An 18,055-nucleotide genomic window follows, 5' to 3' on the forward strand; every position below is an offset into this window, starting at 1 on the left:
TGGCTTAGAGTGTTTAATTTGAACGATGTTTTCTGCAGTTGGGTATCGGCACAGAATATCCCATGCTTTGTTCTTCTACTTTCAAGCTTGTCTGCAGTCATCATTACACCAGGGGACTTGTCTTCCACTTGAACGACCTTTCGTTACAGGGATGAACTTTTCAGCTACACAGTAACAACAGCGGTTAAATGTGATACAGCATGATCTACACTAGTAATACTTGTAAGATCTCGTCTTAAGGTAGATTCGTTAAAACATTTCCAATCGGCTGAGGCTAGTTTCCAGTGCAGGACATGTGCAGGAGATTCATGTTGTGTTACCATGCTCAGTGTTGCTGCAAAGTGGTCACTTACAAATGGACTTTTGATGACATTCTAGTTTAAGTCAGGGTAATGAGAGCCACAGCCAATCGGCAGGTCTATTAGTGGATATGAAATATGATGAAGATTGTGGAACGTTGGTTCCTTATTGAAAAGGCACGCACCACAGTTCACAAGAAAGTTTTGTTTGAGTAGACCTCTGGGGTCAGGTCGCGAATCTCTCCAGAAGGTGTTCCGAGTGGTAAAATCACCCAGAAGTATGTAGAGGTTACGGAAGCTGATCAATGAGGTTATAGAAATCTGTTTTACCGAAATGATTCATTCGGGTATATGTGCGGTTCATACAGTGATCAATTTATCAATAGAGTTGCACGAGCTGACACTGCCTCAAGGGCCATGTAAAGCGTCACATGTTGCGAACCAACAGATTTGTCGTCAACTATTTTTTACACCGCCTGACAATCTCAGTGTCTGCGGAAAATCGCGTATTTCCCAAGGAAGTTCTGTGCAGATATAAGGTGTGTGTCATGAACAAACAGCACCTTTATATTAAGCCTGTGTAGGATTTCTTTAACCACATTGACGTCGTGGGGGAGTTCTCTGAAGTTCCACTGGTATATTTCTGTAATCATGATTGAGGGTTTGTTAGTCATTCAGAATCCTAAATATTTATACGGCTCTACATAACGAAGAACGAAGTGAGCCGAGAGTGTGTGCCGAACGATAATCCCAAAATGTTACCCAGGACATAAGTGTGCGAGGGAGTGACTTTCTCGGCCAAGTAATTCTGCAAAAGACTAGCAAAAATACTTCACTTATCTGGTAATTCTCATGGCTGTAGCGCTCTGTGACTGCGCCACCGCTTCGGAAGCTGCACTTTCTCTTGGTAAGCATGCATGCGACTTGCTTTCGTTCTATGACCGGAATTGTTCTTTTAATTGTGCCTTGCTGAATACAATGCGTCTAAAACGCCACACGTCGGGGGCTGCTGCCATTCATGAAACTTCCATTTGCCGGCTTCACTACAGTGAGCTCCAACGCGATAAAGCTGAAGTGATGACTGCACTGTGTGCAAAAGCACCGTTTGGTATTTGTTGCTGAAAAACAAAAGCATGCAGAGGCGATGCAGGTAACTAATAAATAAATAAATAAATACATAAGCAAATAAATAAATAAATAAATAGATCTTGTTGCGTCCTGTGAAAGCTTTTATAACACCATATCTAGCCGACATACTTCAGCCCATTCTGCAACACTAGACTTAAAAAGCATGGGTTGGCCCTCTGCAGCTCATCCCGCACTGATTAAGTTAATCATTGTATTTCTTGAAACTGTAACTCCTCATTGACAAACACGTGAATTCTTTTGACTACCAAACAAAAGATATACAGGGAAATCATGCAGGCGACCCCCATCGGAAACATGCGTGGCGCATGTGTCGGTCAGCACTCCGTGACAATTTCAAACAAAGGATTTGCCTTCTTACGCAGCACGTGTCGCGATGCCCATTGAAGTTCATGACCAACTTTGTAACTTCGGCCTATTCAAGGTATGATAGCATTTCTTTTCTGTTTAGTTTTTCATTGCGGTTTTCAGTTCCACCCCTAGGGTGGTCATGGGATGATGAAGAACTGCTGTATGTTAAGTGATCAGGGGTGATAGTGCGAGAGACCGATGGCGTACATAAAGAGAGTCATGCCCGGCATACAGCTTAGCTACGAGATCGAATGGACGAGCCCTAGAACACAACGACAAAGCCACGCGCGCGAAATCTTACGCGCCGTCGAAACAAAGTACAAAAAGAAAGCAGTCATTAAGATCAGTACATGACGGCTGACGTAAAAGAAAAAGAACGAAGAAGAAAAGGGGAGGGGGAGACCCTGAAACAACGTGGTGGTGCTGGGACGCAAGAGAGAAGGGGAGAATTAAGCGTTCACTGGAAGTGTGGAAGTGGGAGTGAGCCGTCGGGCCATCTGCGCCACCTTCCAGACTGCAACCGACAGAACCTGGCCTGTCGAACCTCCTAAAACCAGTACAAGGTCCCATATACTCACTGCCTGGAGTCAGCTTGAAAAGCGAACAGTACCTTCCGTTGACGACGGCTCGGAGTTCATTGCCTGGGCGACGACGTGCCCGAACTGTTATGAGCCACACCCCACTCTCATTCCATTCTGCTTGCACATTCAGACTACCCTAAAAGTTATATGGTATGCATTGTAGAGACAGTTTGACTTTATTATGTGATATCTTGATCTAATAAAAACTGTATTCAGTATAAATGGTGTGGTGTGTTTATTTTCACTCTGTTTATGTGTACGTTCTTTCCGCTTTTATACAGAAATATGCACGCTTCTTTATTTAATGAAATCAAACATTCTCATCGTTCATTTGAGTAGAGAAACATCGATACATATACTCTTTCAAATCACTTTCCTTAGTCCTGCCATGACAAATTGGCGTCCACGACAGAACATGGGCAGTTGACGCAATCAATTTCGAGAAATAAGGAAAAGAGGAAAAAATGAACATGCGATAGTTGATGGCTGTGGTATGACGCATGGGGCTGGAAGGAGCGTGAATGCAAGCATGGTTCAATGAACGAGAGCCGTGAGCTCGTGAGGAAGAAGCTGCGGTGAGAGAGAGGGGTGAAGAAGGACGAAGTAGAACTTCAGGGCCACAACATACAGTTGCAAAATCGCGGATACGGAGGACCATAGCGGAGAGACAAGTCAGCAACGCTTGGAAATTGAAGAACTGCACCTACGTAGCCGAGACTGGTGTCGCAGAGCCTAGGGTGGTTGACTCTGGGCTCAAGGAAGTGCGTGTGTCTACAGTGGTGAATCCTCACAATTCTGCACTGGTTCGCAACGAGGACTGACACGGCCTTCACGCCTGTCTGAAGAGGTGTTACAGGGTAGCGAATGGTAAAGACTGGCATCGGGAAAAGTGAACAACGGATCTTAGTTTATGTTTAATTGGCGAAGCTCTAGAACTATTTGGGCAATTTTCGCCTTGTGATCCCCTGGAATTGGACAAGTTTAAGTCGGCATTGCTCCAGCGTTTTCGTTTCACGGCTAAAGATTATAGGCAGAAATTCCGGATGGAGTAAGCCTCGAGATGACCAAAGTAGAAGGGAGTATGCCACAAAGCTCTTCACCTTTTTCTACCAGTGCATAGAAATTTCCTAGACAGCTAGGGATGGACATTTCTTAGGTCTGTGACTCAAGTGAGACCAATCAATTCCTCATCACCTGTCACAGTCAGCTGCGCTCTTCTTACTGAAGAACCGCAAGACTCTTGAAATCGTGGCAGAAGTAACTAATATTTTCATGGAGACAAGGACTATGAAATTTACTAGTAGTTCGAGATAACAATGAAAACACAAGAATGAAAGAGGAAGGAGTTATTACGTGTCCAAAAATAGAGATGTAATTTTTTGTTTGTGGTTGTATGGGACACAAGGCGGCTGACTGCTGCGATGAGTTAAAGCAGCTATACTTCCCACACTGTCATAAAACCGGACATGAGCCTAAGAGTTGTACTTCAAAAACAACAGCGCATCAAGGCCAGCTACCTCTTTACTGTTCTTACTACAGGTCGCGACCATTCCGCAGCAAACTACTGATTATTGAGACACCTTAGAACAAGACGAGGACATCAGCGGTATAGTGAAGATGCAACCGCTATCTGAAACACGTCACATGCCGGTTTCGCCAGGCGAAGTCAATGGACAGAGTGTAGTGGCAAATGTACCTTGGTCGCGTGAGGCCAATACCCAAGAAGGCATTTGAAAATGTTTGCCTCGAGGTGAATCTAATAAGAGGGAGGTTCACTCTTTGGACAAAGGTAACCAGTAAAATTATGTTCTGGTTGCGAAGATTGCTGTCACCTAAATTCCTTTAGTGCCGTCTCTGAAGTCTGTGAAGGAGTACGCTTTCCTAGGTCAATTAAACACAGGGAGCACGGATCATCAGAAGGAAATTCATAAAAGAATAAAAATGGGTTGGATAGCGTACGGCAGACATTGTCAGCTCCTGATTGGAAGCTTACCAGTATCGTTGAAAAGGAAGGTGAAGAATCAGTGCATTTTACCGATACGGACATATGGGGCAGAGACTTGAAGACTGACAAGGAAGCTTGAGAACAAGTAAAGGACGGTGCAAAGAACGATGGAACGAAGAAGGCTAAGCATAACTTTAAGAGACAAAAAGGAAGGGGTTTGGATCAGAGAGCAAACAGGTATAGAAGATATTCTAATTGACATTAGGAGAAAGAAATGGCGCTGGCCAGGTCCTGTATTGCGCAGGTTAGATAGCCGTTGTACCATTAAGGTTACTGAATGGGTGCCAAGAGAAGGGCAGCGCAGTCGGGGACGGCAGAAGACTTAGTGCGATGAAATTAGGAAATTCAAGGGCGCTACTTGGAATTGGTTGGCGCAGGACAAGGATAATTCGAAATCGCAAAGAGAGGCCCGCGCTTGCAGTGGACATAAAATAACATGATGATGATGATGATGAAATTCCCTTAACGCATGTCCCGCTAACATTTCCTGGCAGAGAAAGGGACAGGTGGGTAGTGCACACATGTAGAGGCAAAGCGGGCAAGGAGTCTGTTAGCAAAGGATAAACAACCTTTGCTTTTGCCATCCAAATAGGCATTCTTATCGTCACTACCCTCTATCCTCTGGCAAACTGCTCTACTCATGAGAGTATAATGCCTGGACACTCGGGCATCAAAAGGACGATGAATCACGTTCTTGAGGCATTCTCTTGGTATTGCATACAAGAAGTACGCAGATACGTCAGATCTTGTGATGCCTGTGAACGGACTTTGAGAAAAGGCAAGGTGGGCAAGGTGCCTACAGGACTGATGCTGTGGATTTACACCCCTTTAGAACATGTTGCCGTGGACATGATCGGACGGTTAAGTCGCACTTCCACAAAAGGTCATCAATACGTTCTCATTATAGCGGATTTTGCGACTAGCTACCCAGAGGCTGTACCTTGACAGCAATCCACTTAGCTACAGTTGCGGAAAGACTTGTCGATATATTTTCCCCTGCGAACTTCCCACGCGATATTCTGTGCGATCAAGCTTCGTCTTTTACATCAGTTCTCATGAAGGAAGTCAAAGAGTTATCGGAAATCAAGCAGCTTAGTTGCACACCGTGTCATCCCAAGCGTAACGGGATGGTCGAGAGGTTCAATGGAACGTTGAAACTGATATTCTTCAAACTCGTACAAGAACAACGAGAAACTCGGGATCGCTTACTTGTATTTTTTGTTCCCATATCCTGAAGCCCCGCGAGGGAGCCCCGCGTTTTCACGCTTCGTGCTGATTTAAGGCCGGCATATCGGAGGTCCTCTGAGCATACTGAAGGAACTATGAACTTAGGGGAAAGAAAGTTAAGAAACTAAGATGCCGTAAGGATATGTCTTCGACATAAAAAAACGCCTTAAACAGACATTAAGCTGGCATAACAAAGGTTGATCCGAACACATAAGTGGCAAAAGAACTATTAGACCACCGCCGGAATTAACAAAAACTCGAAGTTGGCAACTGTGCCCCGATTTGGCTTCCCACAATTGATAACAAATTACTAATGCACTAGAAAGGGCCGCTTCTTGTCACAGGAAAGAAAACGATTACAATTATTGGCTATACTTGGGATCAAGAAATGAGTTTTTTCATATCAGCAGGCTGAAAAAGTATGAAGTGGGACATCAGGCAATGACAGTTCGAAAAGATCTTACAATATCTCGTAAGAGTGAAACACATGAACAGCAGTGTTATGGTGAAGCCTCGCACTAGAAGAATATTCGTTTAGGACACAGCACAATATAGGCATCGATAGATGTTCGTGTCCCATCATATGAGTCGGCTATGAGCGTGCACCCTATAGTAATTGTCGCTTGACAACTACTATAGGCCAAATGAAACGACGCCACACACGATCATAAGTGCGCGTTACACTAACGTGACCTGCTGTAGGTTCGTCGTGAAGCTGCTGGAGGACAGTGGAGCGCATGTGGGAGGGTACCACCAGCAAGTGCTCACGGCCTTCGCGGTATACATTGTGGCGGTGTGAAATTCCCCTATGTAAGGTAAACATCCGGAGCGACTCGTCAGAAGCCCCGGAGCTGAGACAGTCGACGATAGAACGTGACGCCGAATCACGCCGTTTTTCATCGCCGCATGAAGAAAGTCCGAGATAGAAAGAACACAAGCAGCGGTGTCAGGGTTGGTGTTGTCGGGCAGGTCAACGGGATATCGGGACAGGCAGTCCGCGTCCTGATGTAATTGGCCAGACTTGTGCACGATGAAACAGGAGTACTCTTGCAACCGCAAAGCCCAGCGTCCAAGACGGCCTGTAGTATCTTTCAGCGAGGAAAGCCAGCAGAGCCCATGGTGGTCAGTCACTACCGTGAATGGACGTCCAAAGAGGTACTGCCGAAATTTGGAGATGGCCTAAACATGGGCAAGGCGTCCACGCTTGGTAATTGAATAATTGCGCTCTGGGGCAGATAGCAGATGGCTAGCGCACGCTATGACGCAGTCACGACCATGCTGGTGCTGGGCAAGGACGGCTCCGATTCCGTATCCACTGGCGTCCGCCGGAACTACCGTAGGAGCACAAGGGTCGAAGTGCGCCATCAGAGGAGAAGTCGTGAGAAGGCGTATAAGCTCAGAAAATCCATGGAGTTCGCGACTGCCTCATGAGAAAAACGTATCTTTCTTGAGAAGTTCAGTGAGTGGGCGGGCGATGTCAACGAAGTTTTTGACAAAGCGACGGAAGTAAGAACATAAGCCAATGAAGGAGCGAACGTCTTTGGTAGAGGAAAGTACGGGGAAATTCTTTACGGCGCCAATTTTTTCAGGGTGAGTTCGGATTCCTACGCCATTAACAAAATGTCCGAGCACTGTTATTTCGCGGGGACCAAAGTGACACTTGGTTGTGTTGAGCTGAAGACAGGCGCTGCGGAAAACTTGTAGAATGGCCGACAGGCGCAGAATATGGCTGGAAAATGTCGTTGAATAAACTATAACGTCATCCAGGTAGTATAAACAGGTTGACCGTTTGAGGCCTCGAAGGAGCGAAACATCAAGCGCTCAAATGTGCCTGGCGCATTGCATATACTGAAGGGCATAACCTTAAATTGGTATAGCCCGTCAGGTGTTACAAATGCGGTCTTCTCGTGGTCCATGGATCTACGGCAACTTGCCAATAGCCATACCGCAGATCGATGCACGAAAAATAACTCGCTTCCTGGAGGCAGTCGACGGCGTCATCTATACGAGGCAACGGATATACGCCCTTCTTAGTGATATTGTTTAGGTGTCTGTAATCGACATAGAAACGCCAGATGCCGTCTGTGTTCTTGACGAGCTCAACTGGAGATGCCCATGCGCTACGCGAGCGTTGTGCGATGTCTTTTTCTGTAATCTTGTTGACTTTTTGTATAATTTCCCGTTCAGCAGCAGAAACGCGATACGGTCGACGACGAATAGGGTTTGCGTCGCCGGTGTCGATTCGATGCATGAAAACTGTTGTCTTACCAAGCGGGCGATTGCCGATACGACGCTAACATGCCGATACGACGCTAAAACACGGCAAAGTTCAGCAACGTGTACAGGTGAAAGGTCAGTAGCGATCATTTTGTCGAATTCACTGGTGGGCAAGCTGATGGATCCTGCTGCGCTCATAGGACGTGAAGGGGCTTCAGATGTTAGTGTGGAAATCTGACAGTCGTTTAGGGATGACAACGTTGCAAGCGGGATTCGGGAAGGTAGAACATGAGCGTATAAGACGAAGTTGAGCACAGGGAGATAAGCTTCATTGTTTAAAATTTTGACAACCGTGTGTGGTAGGGTTCCACTGTGTGCCGAGACAACGTCAATAAGAAGGGATGCAACATAATCCCCGTCAGCGACAGAAGGAGAGGGCCTCAAAAGAACATAAGTAGTGGATTGCGGCAGCAGTAGCACAAACTCGACAGTACACGGTTGCGTAGGCCGAGCGACAATAGTCTCGGGGACAGGAGGGAGTTCAAGTTGAAGGATATCGGCGCCACAGTCGACAAGGGCTGAATGTGTAGATAAAAACTATATGCCGAAGATCTCGTCGTATGGGCACTATTCAAGCACAAGAAACAGAGCACAAGTCCGATGACCAGATACAGAGAGGCGGGCAATACATGTTCCAACAACGGTAGATGTGCTTCCATCGGCGCATCTTACTGCACGTTGCACAGCATGTGTCAGTACTTTCTTCAGCTTCTCACGAAGACTAGCGCTCATCACCGAGATTTGTGCACCAGTGTCAATAAGGGCCGTAACAGTAACACCGTCGACTTGGACTTCAAGCAAATTAGAGAGGGTAGGGACAGTAAGACGAGGAATTCGAAGCCGGGTCAAGAAAGGAGCGTCCCTTCCAGGCGCTGCACTCGTTAGTTTTTTGGTGCGTAGCGTCCAGGGTGGACAGGCGACGGGAAATGGCGGCCTTGCGGCGAATGAGATTGGCGGTCGGGCGGTGATGGCAACCTGCTATACATATTTGTGCGAGTATCGACATCGGAGCGTGTCAGTTGGTAGAGAGCACGACGAAGTTTTAGGGGAGTAGCCTTCAGGACGAGGGTTCCGGGTGCTCCAGCCAGTCGGCGGCGTCCGATGGCGCCAGCAGTGCAGCGCAATATGCCCAACTCGAGAGCAGACGAAACATATTGGGGGATAATCTGGCGTTCTCCACTCGGCGGGATTGCGGTATTACGAATAAAAGGGCTGGCCTCTCGGTGCGACTCGTGGAACTGAGAGTGTGACTGGCATAATTGGTGGAACGTGCACGGTGCAGACAGAGGAGAGCTCCAAATTAGCGACCTCCTGCCAAACCAGGGCCTGAATCAAAGAAACGATAGGCTGGTTAGCAATCGAGACATCAGGCACGAAAGGGGCTGGTGACATTGCTTGTATTTCATGACAAACGATGCGTGTCAAATATCCAAAGCAGGCGATTGTAAAGTGTGTAGCAGTTCTTCGTTTGATAGCGATGCGGTGGTATTGGGGATCCTGGGCAATACGGCGGGATTTTGCTTGTTCGAATCACAGACACTCTTTCACGATGGCATCCATGGTAGCACAGTTCCTGAATACCAAGAGGTTGAATGCATCGTCGGCGATGCCTTTAAGTATATGCCCCATCTTTTTCGCTTCGGACTTGTTACCGTCAACTTTGCGGCAAAGCGCTAGAATATCCTGAATATACGAACTGTCTGTATCAGTAAATGACTGCGTGCGAGAGCCAAGTTCTTTTTTAGAGGCTAGCTGACGACACAAGGGCTTGCCGAACAAGTCGTTCAGTTTTTCTTTGCATAGGTCCCAGCCGGTGAGATCGTGCTCATGCGTCTCGTATCAGACGCGTGCGATTCCCTTAAAATAAAATACCACATTTGCCAGCATAAGGGCACCGTCGCACCTCTTCTGTTTGCTTACACGCTCGTACCATGAAATCCAATCTGCGACGTCCACGTCATCTGTGCCCCAGAAGGTGCCTGGATCTTTTGGAAGTTATAAGATGACAGACGGTGGAAACGGCTGCGGCGCGTTATGTTCCGGCGCGGTGGGCACTTCAGTGGCCATCACCGAGGGAACAACGCGGCGGCCGCTTCGGAATTCCATGGTGGGATGATGCCGACGAACAGGCAGCTCACCAGACCTGTTGCACAATACAGGTATATTTACAAACATTTACGAATAAGGTGAGCAGCACAGGAGTCACAGCAGCCAATATGGTATGGTATGGTATGGTATGGTATGGTACGGTATGGTATGGAATGGTATGGTATTCCTTATGCGATGGCGCACACTCACTGTGGGGAACTGGCCAAGATTTGGATGAAATTAGGCAATCTTTATGAAATACTAAAATTGGTAAAGCTAACTGGAGGAAATGAACAAAAATATGACGAGGAGCCACCTCTACGTGTTCTTCATCGATGCTGGCCTAATGCGACAGACTTTTTCTGTCTCGCGGCAATATTAATGCTTTCACATTCACAACTCTTACGAAGAGCTTAGGTGCCCCCGGATTTTGTTTTATAATTAGCATACTTATTCGCACAATCTAAACGAGCAGCAATTTCTAAAGTATGCTCTACTGAACGCAATATATTTGTTTCTCCACTCCGTCGCTTACTTACAATAATTAGCCACTCCTGCATTCTGATTCCTCTTGTTGCTTCTCTCGCGTCATTTTAATATGCTTCCCATTTACAAACGAATTCTTTTAATATGCCGTTGCATCTTGAGAGATACGAAGTAGAAATGCGCAATTTACGGGAAGTAGAGAGGATCAAGTACTGCGCGTTGTCATACAAATTTTATCAGGAAGTGCAGGACACTCAGTGCTGTGACGTCGGAAGCACGGCCGTGGTACCCAAACTACTTGCTCGAGTTTCCCATACTGGGGCGTTTCCTACGGACTTCATCACGTAACTGCTTGGCCATTCCAACACAAAGATTATGGCTGATGTTCTTAGCTTGCAGTACAAATTTACGCGATTAGGGATTTTGACATAAAAACAAATTGGAAATGTTATTGATGCTAAACTATTTACATTGATAAAACCTAACTACATACATGCACGATACTTTTTGACGTCCGCCATCGCAAAATCACAGTAGACGGAGACAGAGGCTCCAAAGAAGCAGTGCTGTTACAAGACAGGCCTACTGATGTGGACGTGAAAGCATAAGGACGCGTAGCGCCACGAGTTAGTATCAGCTGTGCTGCTTCCGTAAATATAATATTGCTACTTGTACGCCTCGCCTAGTACACAATAAAGAGGATGACTATGAAATGCACTGGTGGAAAAAAAGTTTTATTCAATTCATTTGCTTTGTGGCCGGCAACGTTTGATTTATAGATTGTTTCATCAGGCATACGTCTTTGGTGAATACGAATTTATATCTTCCGTACTGGCCACAAACTTTTGCGAAGGTGGCCCTGCACCGAGCTCTATCTTCTTCATTCGCTTTAAGTAATCTCCATACTAAACACGCTGTGTTTGCTGAAAGAAGAGTAATACATGAAGGCATGAATAGGGGTAAACACGCTTTTCGTGAAACCGTCTTGTATGTCTATAATGCTCCTTCATTATTAGTTAGACGCAATCTAAAGATTAACAAATTTATAACAATCATAGGACACCAGCAATGTCATCCGAACTGCGACATTTAGATGAAGGGAGTGCATGCAGGTTGACGCGGTGCAAAGCAGCATTGCTGTTTAGGTAGTAGAGAATTGGGGTAAGCAATGTATCCGATTTCAGGCGCAGCTAATGCACGCAAACAGTATATACTATGATGAGCTTTATTACTTTGATTGCTGTCATATTCTTTTTAATTTAGCACTTGCGATTCAACCTGACCTTGAAATTTTGTTATAGCAATGCTTTCAAGCGCAACGTTTGGCACAGGGGCAGCGCACGCCCCTGAGTTCGTAATGGCCACGTCGTCGCGTTCGCCTCTGGCAGCGCTGGTTCATCAAGCTGCCGATTTGTGGGGGTAGAGCGAGCGCATACCTTGTTTTTTGTAATATTTTAATTTTTGTACGATTCCCGGCATTTATTCACAGGATGCGCTGGTTGAAATGATCATCAGCCTAAGGTATTGTTATCACTCGAAGAAGGGGTCCTAGAGATCTCCATACACCTCTGGCTGTCATCATACAAGTAACTCTAACACTCGAAGATTACAAACATCACCACCAAGCTCGACTTAGTTTTCTTCTCCTTGACACTTAATGTTTTCCTCTAAAACACGGGTGCTCATTTGCTCCACAACTAAAAAGGAACTGTCCCTCTGCAGCAGTTCATAATATTATAAAGCACAATATTAGGTATATTCAATACCCATGTCTTCCATACAATTTTTTCGCTTCATCGTAATATTGCTGTAGCGTATTCATTACGTCACTAATTTTGCGGCCTATCATTATCTCCAGAATCTTCTTTCGCTCCTCAGCAAGGGCTATCAGAGTATCCTGAATGTTCACTTTTGCTTTCAAATATCTTGGTAATCTAATAGCCACTATATTAGTGTCGCTGTCTTATGCACTCACAACTCTGTTTGACGTAATAGTTCTGCAGAAACCCGCAAGGTGGATAGAAGTAATTAATAAATGGAAAATTAGACATCTACACAAACGTAGTTAAGTGCTACAAAGGAAACCCACACCGGTTCCTCAAAAGAAAAGCTTCGCAGTTGAAAAATTCGTCCTCGTCCAGGGACTCGAACCCGGGACCACCGCCTCTCCGGGGCAGCCGCTCTACCATCTGAGCTAACCAGGCGGCCAGCAGATGGCAGGCGATGTCCAATTTATCAGCAACTCAGAAGCAACGGCAAGTGTTTGACGTAATAGTTCTACGGCTCCCGGCAAGGTAAGTTCGAGTCCCGGACCAGGACGAACATTTCTTCAGCTGCCAAGCTTTTGTTTTTGAGGAGCCCGTGTGGGTTTCCTTTGTTACAGTAATACACCGAGTATCTTCTTGCCTGTCGTATGTCTTCGGAATCTGGAGTTGCGATGCTACGGTGCCACATGATGTAGGAAGTGACAGCCTATAAGCGAAGTCTTGTATTCAGACGAGGACGACATGCCACATGCATTGGTGTTTGCAGCTCTATATACGTAGTAATTTGCGGGTGTCTCGAGCACATTTTCTTAATTTCATTACTGAACAGCACGTTTCAGGTTAGCAGTGCCAGGAATTCTAGGTAACGATCGGGTAGCAATGAAGAGAATGAAATTAAATTATGGGGTTTTGCCTGCCAAAACCACATTCTGATTATGAGGCACGCCGTAGTGGAGGACTCCGGGAATTTCGACCGCCTGGGGTTCTTTAACGTCCACCTAAATCTAAGTACACGGGTGTTTTCGCATTTCGCTCCCATCGAGATGCGGCCGCCGTGGCCGGGATTCCATCCCGCGACCTCGTGCTCAGCAGCGCAACACATTAGCCACTGACCAACCACGGCGGTTAATGAAGAGAATGACAGCAAGCTGTTCCAGCGGTGCGAAATAATTTAGCAGAACAAGCCCTAACTCACTACTTACGCTAGATGAACTACTTAGCAATACGCATGTCTTAACAGGCTCTTCTCTTGACTCTATACAGAGTGATCATTTTCCAGAACGCCATAATTTTAGTCCCTGAGCTGAATTGTTCAGACAGGCGGACATTGCTTGCTTGACAAATGAAAACAAATACTCAATTAATCAACAAAATACACTACTTAGTATTTAATTAATTATATTGCAGCAAATCTTACAATTTGTGCACTGTAGCCCGTGAGCTTGCAAGACGTACCTCTCCACTTTGAATAAATTTCCAGAATGGCGCTAGGTGGAAGATATGCGCCACCAAACTTGTAAATATGCAGTGTAGTTGTACTGACTTTTTTAATAAAACGCTCCATTATGCAGTGAAGAACAAACGTAACTGGAACGCCCATGTATTTCATCCCACCCTTTGGGAAATATTATTTCGGAACTTGTGTCATCCTGGAAATTCATTTCAAGAAGATACGTCTTGTAAGCTCTTCTGCTACCAATTCATAAATTGCAATACTTGTCGCAAGGTAATGAATTAAGAATTAGTGACCTGCTGATAATTATCGGAATATGTGTTCCGATTTCTCGTGCTAGTTATGTCCACCGCTTCGATTAATTCAGCTCGAGGACAAGAATTATGTGATCTGTCACAGGCATTTTTTCAGAATTCCGCAAAACTTAAAAATGACCACTCTGCATATCGCGTCTGACCCTTTTCATTACATAAAGGCAGGGAACAACGAAAAATGCAGCGTTTTACAATAAGTGCCCACGGCCGCAAATGAAGGAAAGAAAAAAAAATGTTGTTCGAAACGCAAGTACGGAAAAGGCAGACTGTGTGCATAGCTGGCAGAGGGCGGGCGACATAAAGTCCTCACGCACAGCGTCACTTTTCACCCGAGTCTTCGCTTCCCTGCCGGTCATTAAGCCGAGCGAAACTTCCGGCCGTAACCTGATACGTGCTTTCGTCCACCAACCTCTACCCCCCCCCCCCCCCCCCCGCCACCTCCGATTTTACAGCAAAGCGTTATAGGTCTATGATCCAAGGTTTCGTGACGTCTGAGTGCAGAAACTGCCACCAGGTGCGCCGATCCTGGTGATCGCGTTGAAAAGTGAGCTTTATGCTCGTAAGAAATAAAAGCGGTGGTAGCACCGTGAGCTATTCGATAAACTTACTATTTACGTTTAGTGACGCCCATAGGTCGGAAAACTCGCTCATCAGTTGACTCACTCAGACTCAGACCAACCGATGAGTGCGTATCTGAGTGAGCCCATCTCAGCAAAATTTTCGTGGGTCTGAGTCCGAGTGAGCCTGGCCGAGTTACCGAGTATGAGTGCGAGTGCGCCTGGGTGAGTTGCAGTGTGGTGTTTCTGAGCGTGAGTGAGCCCGGCCGAGTTTCGGTGAATCTGAGCCCGAGTGAGCCCTGAACAAAAATATACTTTCTTTAGTGAATCTGAGTGAGCTCTGTTTATTTTGCCGACCTCAACAACAACAACAACAAAAAAAAGCTGAATTCGTGGCGGGGACAGGAATATAATACCGGGTAGATTACATGAGGGCTTAAAAAAGATGAAGCACCCCTTTCGTCCATATATTTTGTTTGTTTGTAATTAAGCAGGCGTGGAAAGGAAGTGACCTAAGGTTCGGTGCGAAGCGCGATCTGGGCACTTGCGAGTCTAGTGCATACCGTGTAAGCATTGCCTTTCTCTCTTTTGGATAAGGTAAAAAAAAAGCGCGCTACAGGATGCGTTGTTGCGAGAAAAGAGCGATTTCGCTGCTGTCAGAGTTTCTGCAGTTTAATAAGTATCGTCAGAGCAGTTAGCATTTCCTTTCAGCGTTCGTTCGAACACTCCCGTTTTGCTTGGGCGCTCGAGAATCCGTCCGGTAGCAGTGGTGGCTGCCGTTCAGTGTGACTTGATATCATGGCACTAGTCCTTCGCTGTTCGTTCAGCTAATCTACGCTTGTCACATTGCCTATGATGAAGGGTACTGCTGTTGCCTCTGTGAAGGGAGCGGCCATCGCAAATCTTCAGTTTCGAGAACAACCTGCCCCAAGAACGAGGTGCGGCGGACTTTCGGAACTGCTCTTGTGAATCGTAGTTCTATGGAACGTCGCCGATGTAGCTTTCGCGCGCACACTTGGTGCCTTGAGGTATGGATAATCCAAACAGCAGGGAGCACGCCGAGCACCTAGATTCGGCTAGCCAGCCTTTCATGATGTCGTCCCACGATATTCACTCCAGAGCCAAACTGTGGAAGGAGTCTTCAGGAGTAGGCCCGGCACCACTATTAGGCTTTTTCAAACACTGCGCGGTACGCGCAGTGTTTTAACAGCGCGTGGCGCCCTCGTCATGCGTTGTTCATTCTATGCGCTCAGCGGGTTGAAATTATTGGTTCAATTCGCACCACCGGAATAGGGCGTATTTCCCCTGAACTTGTTTTTAAATATTTTTATGGCTAAGCTTGTGACGCCCCCTACCCTTAGGTGTCTTCCATCCTCCGTTTTTCAAGCTCGCTTTAATCGCGATTAACTGTAAATCTGGCTGTCAGCAGTACCACTACCTGAATTGCGCATCTGCACTTAAGGTACAGATATATTGTCGTTGACGAATGTACGTTTTATTTTTGGACCAAACGGGACTTAAAAAAATATCTGCGACTAGCGTTATGTCTGACATCTCAAAAATCATTATGACGAGCTTGGATTCCTTCACTTATACAGTAAATCTCGGATAATATAAGTGGCATTACGTGTAGACAAACTTCGTTGCCCACAACTCTAGCAGGGAAAACTTCTGTGCGCGAATGAAGCCTTCATATAACAGAGTGCTAGAAGTGAAGTTCTGTGGCCTATCCCTAACTGCCATAAAGAGCGCATGTGCCACAGAAAAAGAAGAAGAAAAAAAGCGTCTGCGCACCGCATGCACGCACGCATCCACAAATATGAATTTGCATAATATTTAATTATGCCATTTTGCACGTTTTATCTTAAGGCAAAATGAACGCAGGGATTACAAGGTCGAGCGTCATACTTGTGTGGTTCTTAGAAGGCATTGTTTTTTGAACAGTTTTTATCAGTAAACATCTGCGCCTGAAAATGTAAAAGTTGCTTGGCATTACAATAGCTAAGAAACGAGAGATGAACTGGCGTTTCGCATTGCTCCAGAACGGCAAAGTGTACGCGCGCAAAATTGAAATGTGAAACGTGATCCTAATTGACGGCGAATCCCGCCTGGAAAAGATCTGCTATTCAGCCGCCTCCCCTTGGGGCCTACGGCTTGCTCGTTTGAACTTGTTTGGTAATTTTTAGAGGTAAGCTATAATATGGCTGGCCGATTCGTCCGTCCGTCTGTCGGTCGCCTGTACGCCGAAAACTCCTGCAGAGGAACCCCATGCACATTTGTCAAAATAGAGAGAAATAGAGGCGCACGATCAGTGAACGCTACCTAGATAGCACAGGGCCTGTTTACTCAAATCTATGACGTCACGCTACTCGGCCTGAAATTTCCATACACAGGGCTGCCGTGAAGAAAGCGCTGACGCCAAATCACTGTTACCTACTCGAGGGCATCCCGAGTAGATTCTAGGGCAGTCGGTCCAGACAGCATGGCGTCATGAACAGGAGTGAAGAGGCCTTGTTCTTTCTAGGTGGTGTTGAAACAGCTGCGCCAGTAGTGAGGTCATTGCTCACTGTCGCAGCCGAGCGTGCGCGCAGCAGTTTCTCTCCGGCTTCGAAGCGGGTAGGCCACGCGTCATTTGTACTCTTTGGAGCAGGCAGCCTTCGATCAGCAATGCCAGGAGCAGAGCTTGGAACGAGCTGGTCTACGCCGTGCCGATGCTGCAGCCCAGGCACAAGAAGAAACTCGTGCAGCCGAGTGCAAGCAGCAACGGCGTACCCTGGGTCCAGCAGTCTATCAAGCCCTCGTGTAACGAATCGTCGAGACTAACCCAGTGATAAACACCGGGGTCGCACGTTTCAGCTTCGCTGGGTAACCATCTGTGCGGAGTGCTTGGGCGGTGATTTTTTTATGTCTACATCTAGTGATTTAATCTGCCCTCTTGGCAACAGTTATCTCCGCGTTTTGCACTGCAATTCCCTAGGTGAGCAAATTCAGCTCAAAGTTTTAAGTCATTCTGATTACTGAAACGCGGTACTCGTCTGTAGCTGATGTTCTGAATATTCGAGGATACGAGAGTTCATTTCTTGAAGGGGACCGAACGCCACGGTGACGGTGTACTACAGTTTTTAAATTGTGGGGTTTTACGTGCGAAAACCACTTTCTGATTACGAGGCACGCCATGGTGGGGGACTCCGTAAATTTAGACCACCTGGGGTACTTTAACGTGCGCATAAATATAAATACACGGGTCTTTTCGCTTTTCGCCCCAATCAATATGCGGCCACCGTGGCCGAGATTCGGACCTCGTGCATAGCAGCCCAACACCACAGCCACTAAGCAACCACGGCAATGTACTACAGTTATTATCCTAACAATCTGCATGTGCTATGCGACGTAACTTTTCTTAAGTTAACACTGATTATGAAGCTATAACGACTCTGAGCGAAAATAAATTGTTTTCTATCATTTACCACCCACGAAACGGTAACGTAAACCGTTTGTTATCTTT

General features: G+C 46.3%; 1 protein-coding gene across 6 annotated transcripts in view; it reads right to left on the reverse strand.

Moving 5' to 3' along the window:
* Positions 1-18,055, reverse strand: part of LOC126526347 (uncharacterized) — a 185,398-nt gene that overhangs the window by 36,198 nt on the left and 131,145 nt on the right. For 5 of the 6 annotated variants that reach the window (XM_072289689.1, XM_072289686.1, XM_072289688.1 and 2 more), the window contains one exon: positions 11,176-11,383. The exons of the other annotated variant lie outside the window; for it this stretch is intronic. In XM_072289689.1, the coding sequence (XP_072145790.1) occupies positions 11,199-11,383 (185 nt within the window). In that variant the 3' untranslated portion in view covers positions 11,176-11,198. Of the gene's footprint in view, positions 1-11,175; positions 11,384-18,055 lie in introns of those variants that run through there. 6 annotated transcript variants of the gene reach the window in all.

This window comes from Dermacentor andersoni, chromosome 8, assembly GCF_023375885.2.
Source record: "Dermacentor andersoni chromosome 8, qqDerAnde1_hic_scaffold, whole genome shotgun sequence".
Classification (NCBI taxonomy): Eukaryota; Metazoa; Arthropoda; class Arachnida; order Ixodida; family Ixodidae; genus Dermacentor; species Dermacentor andersoni.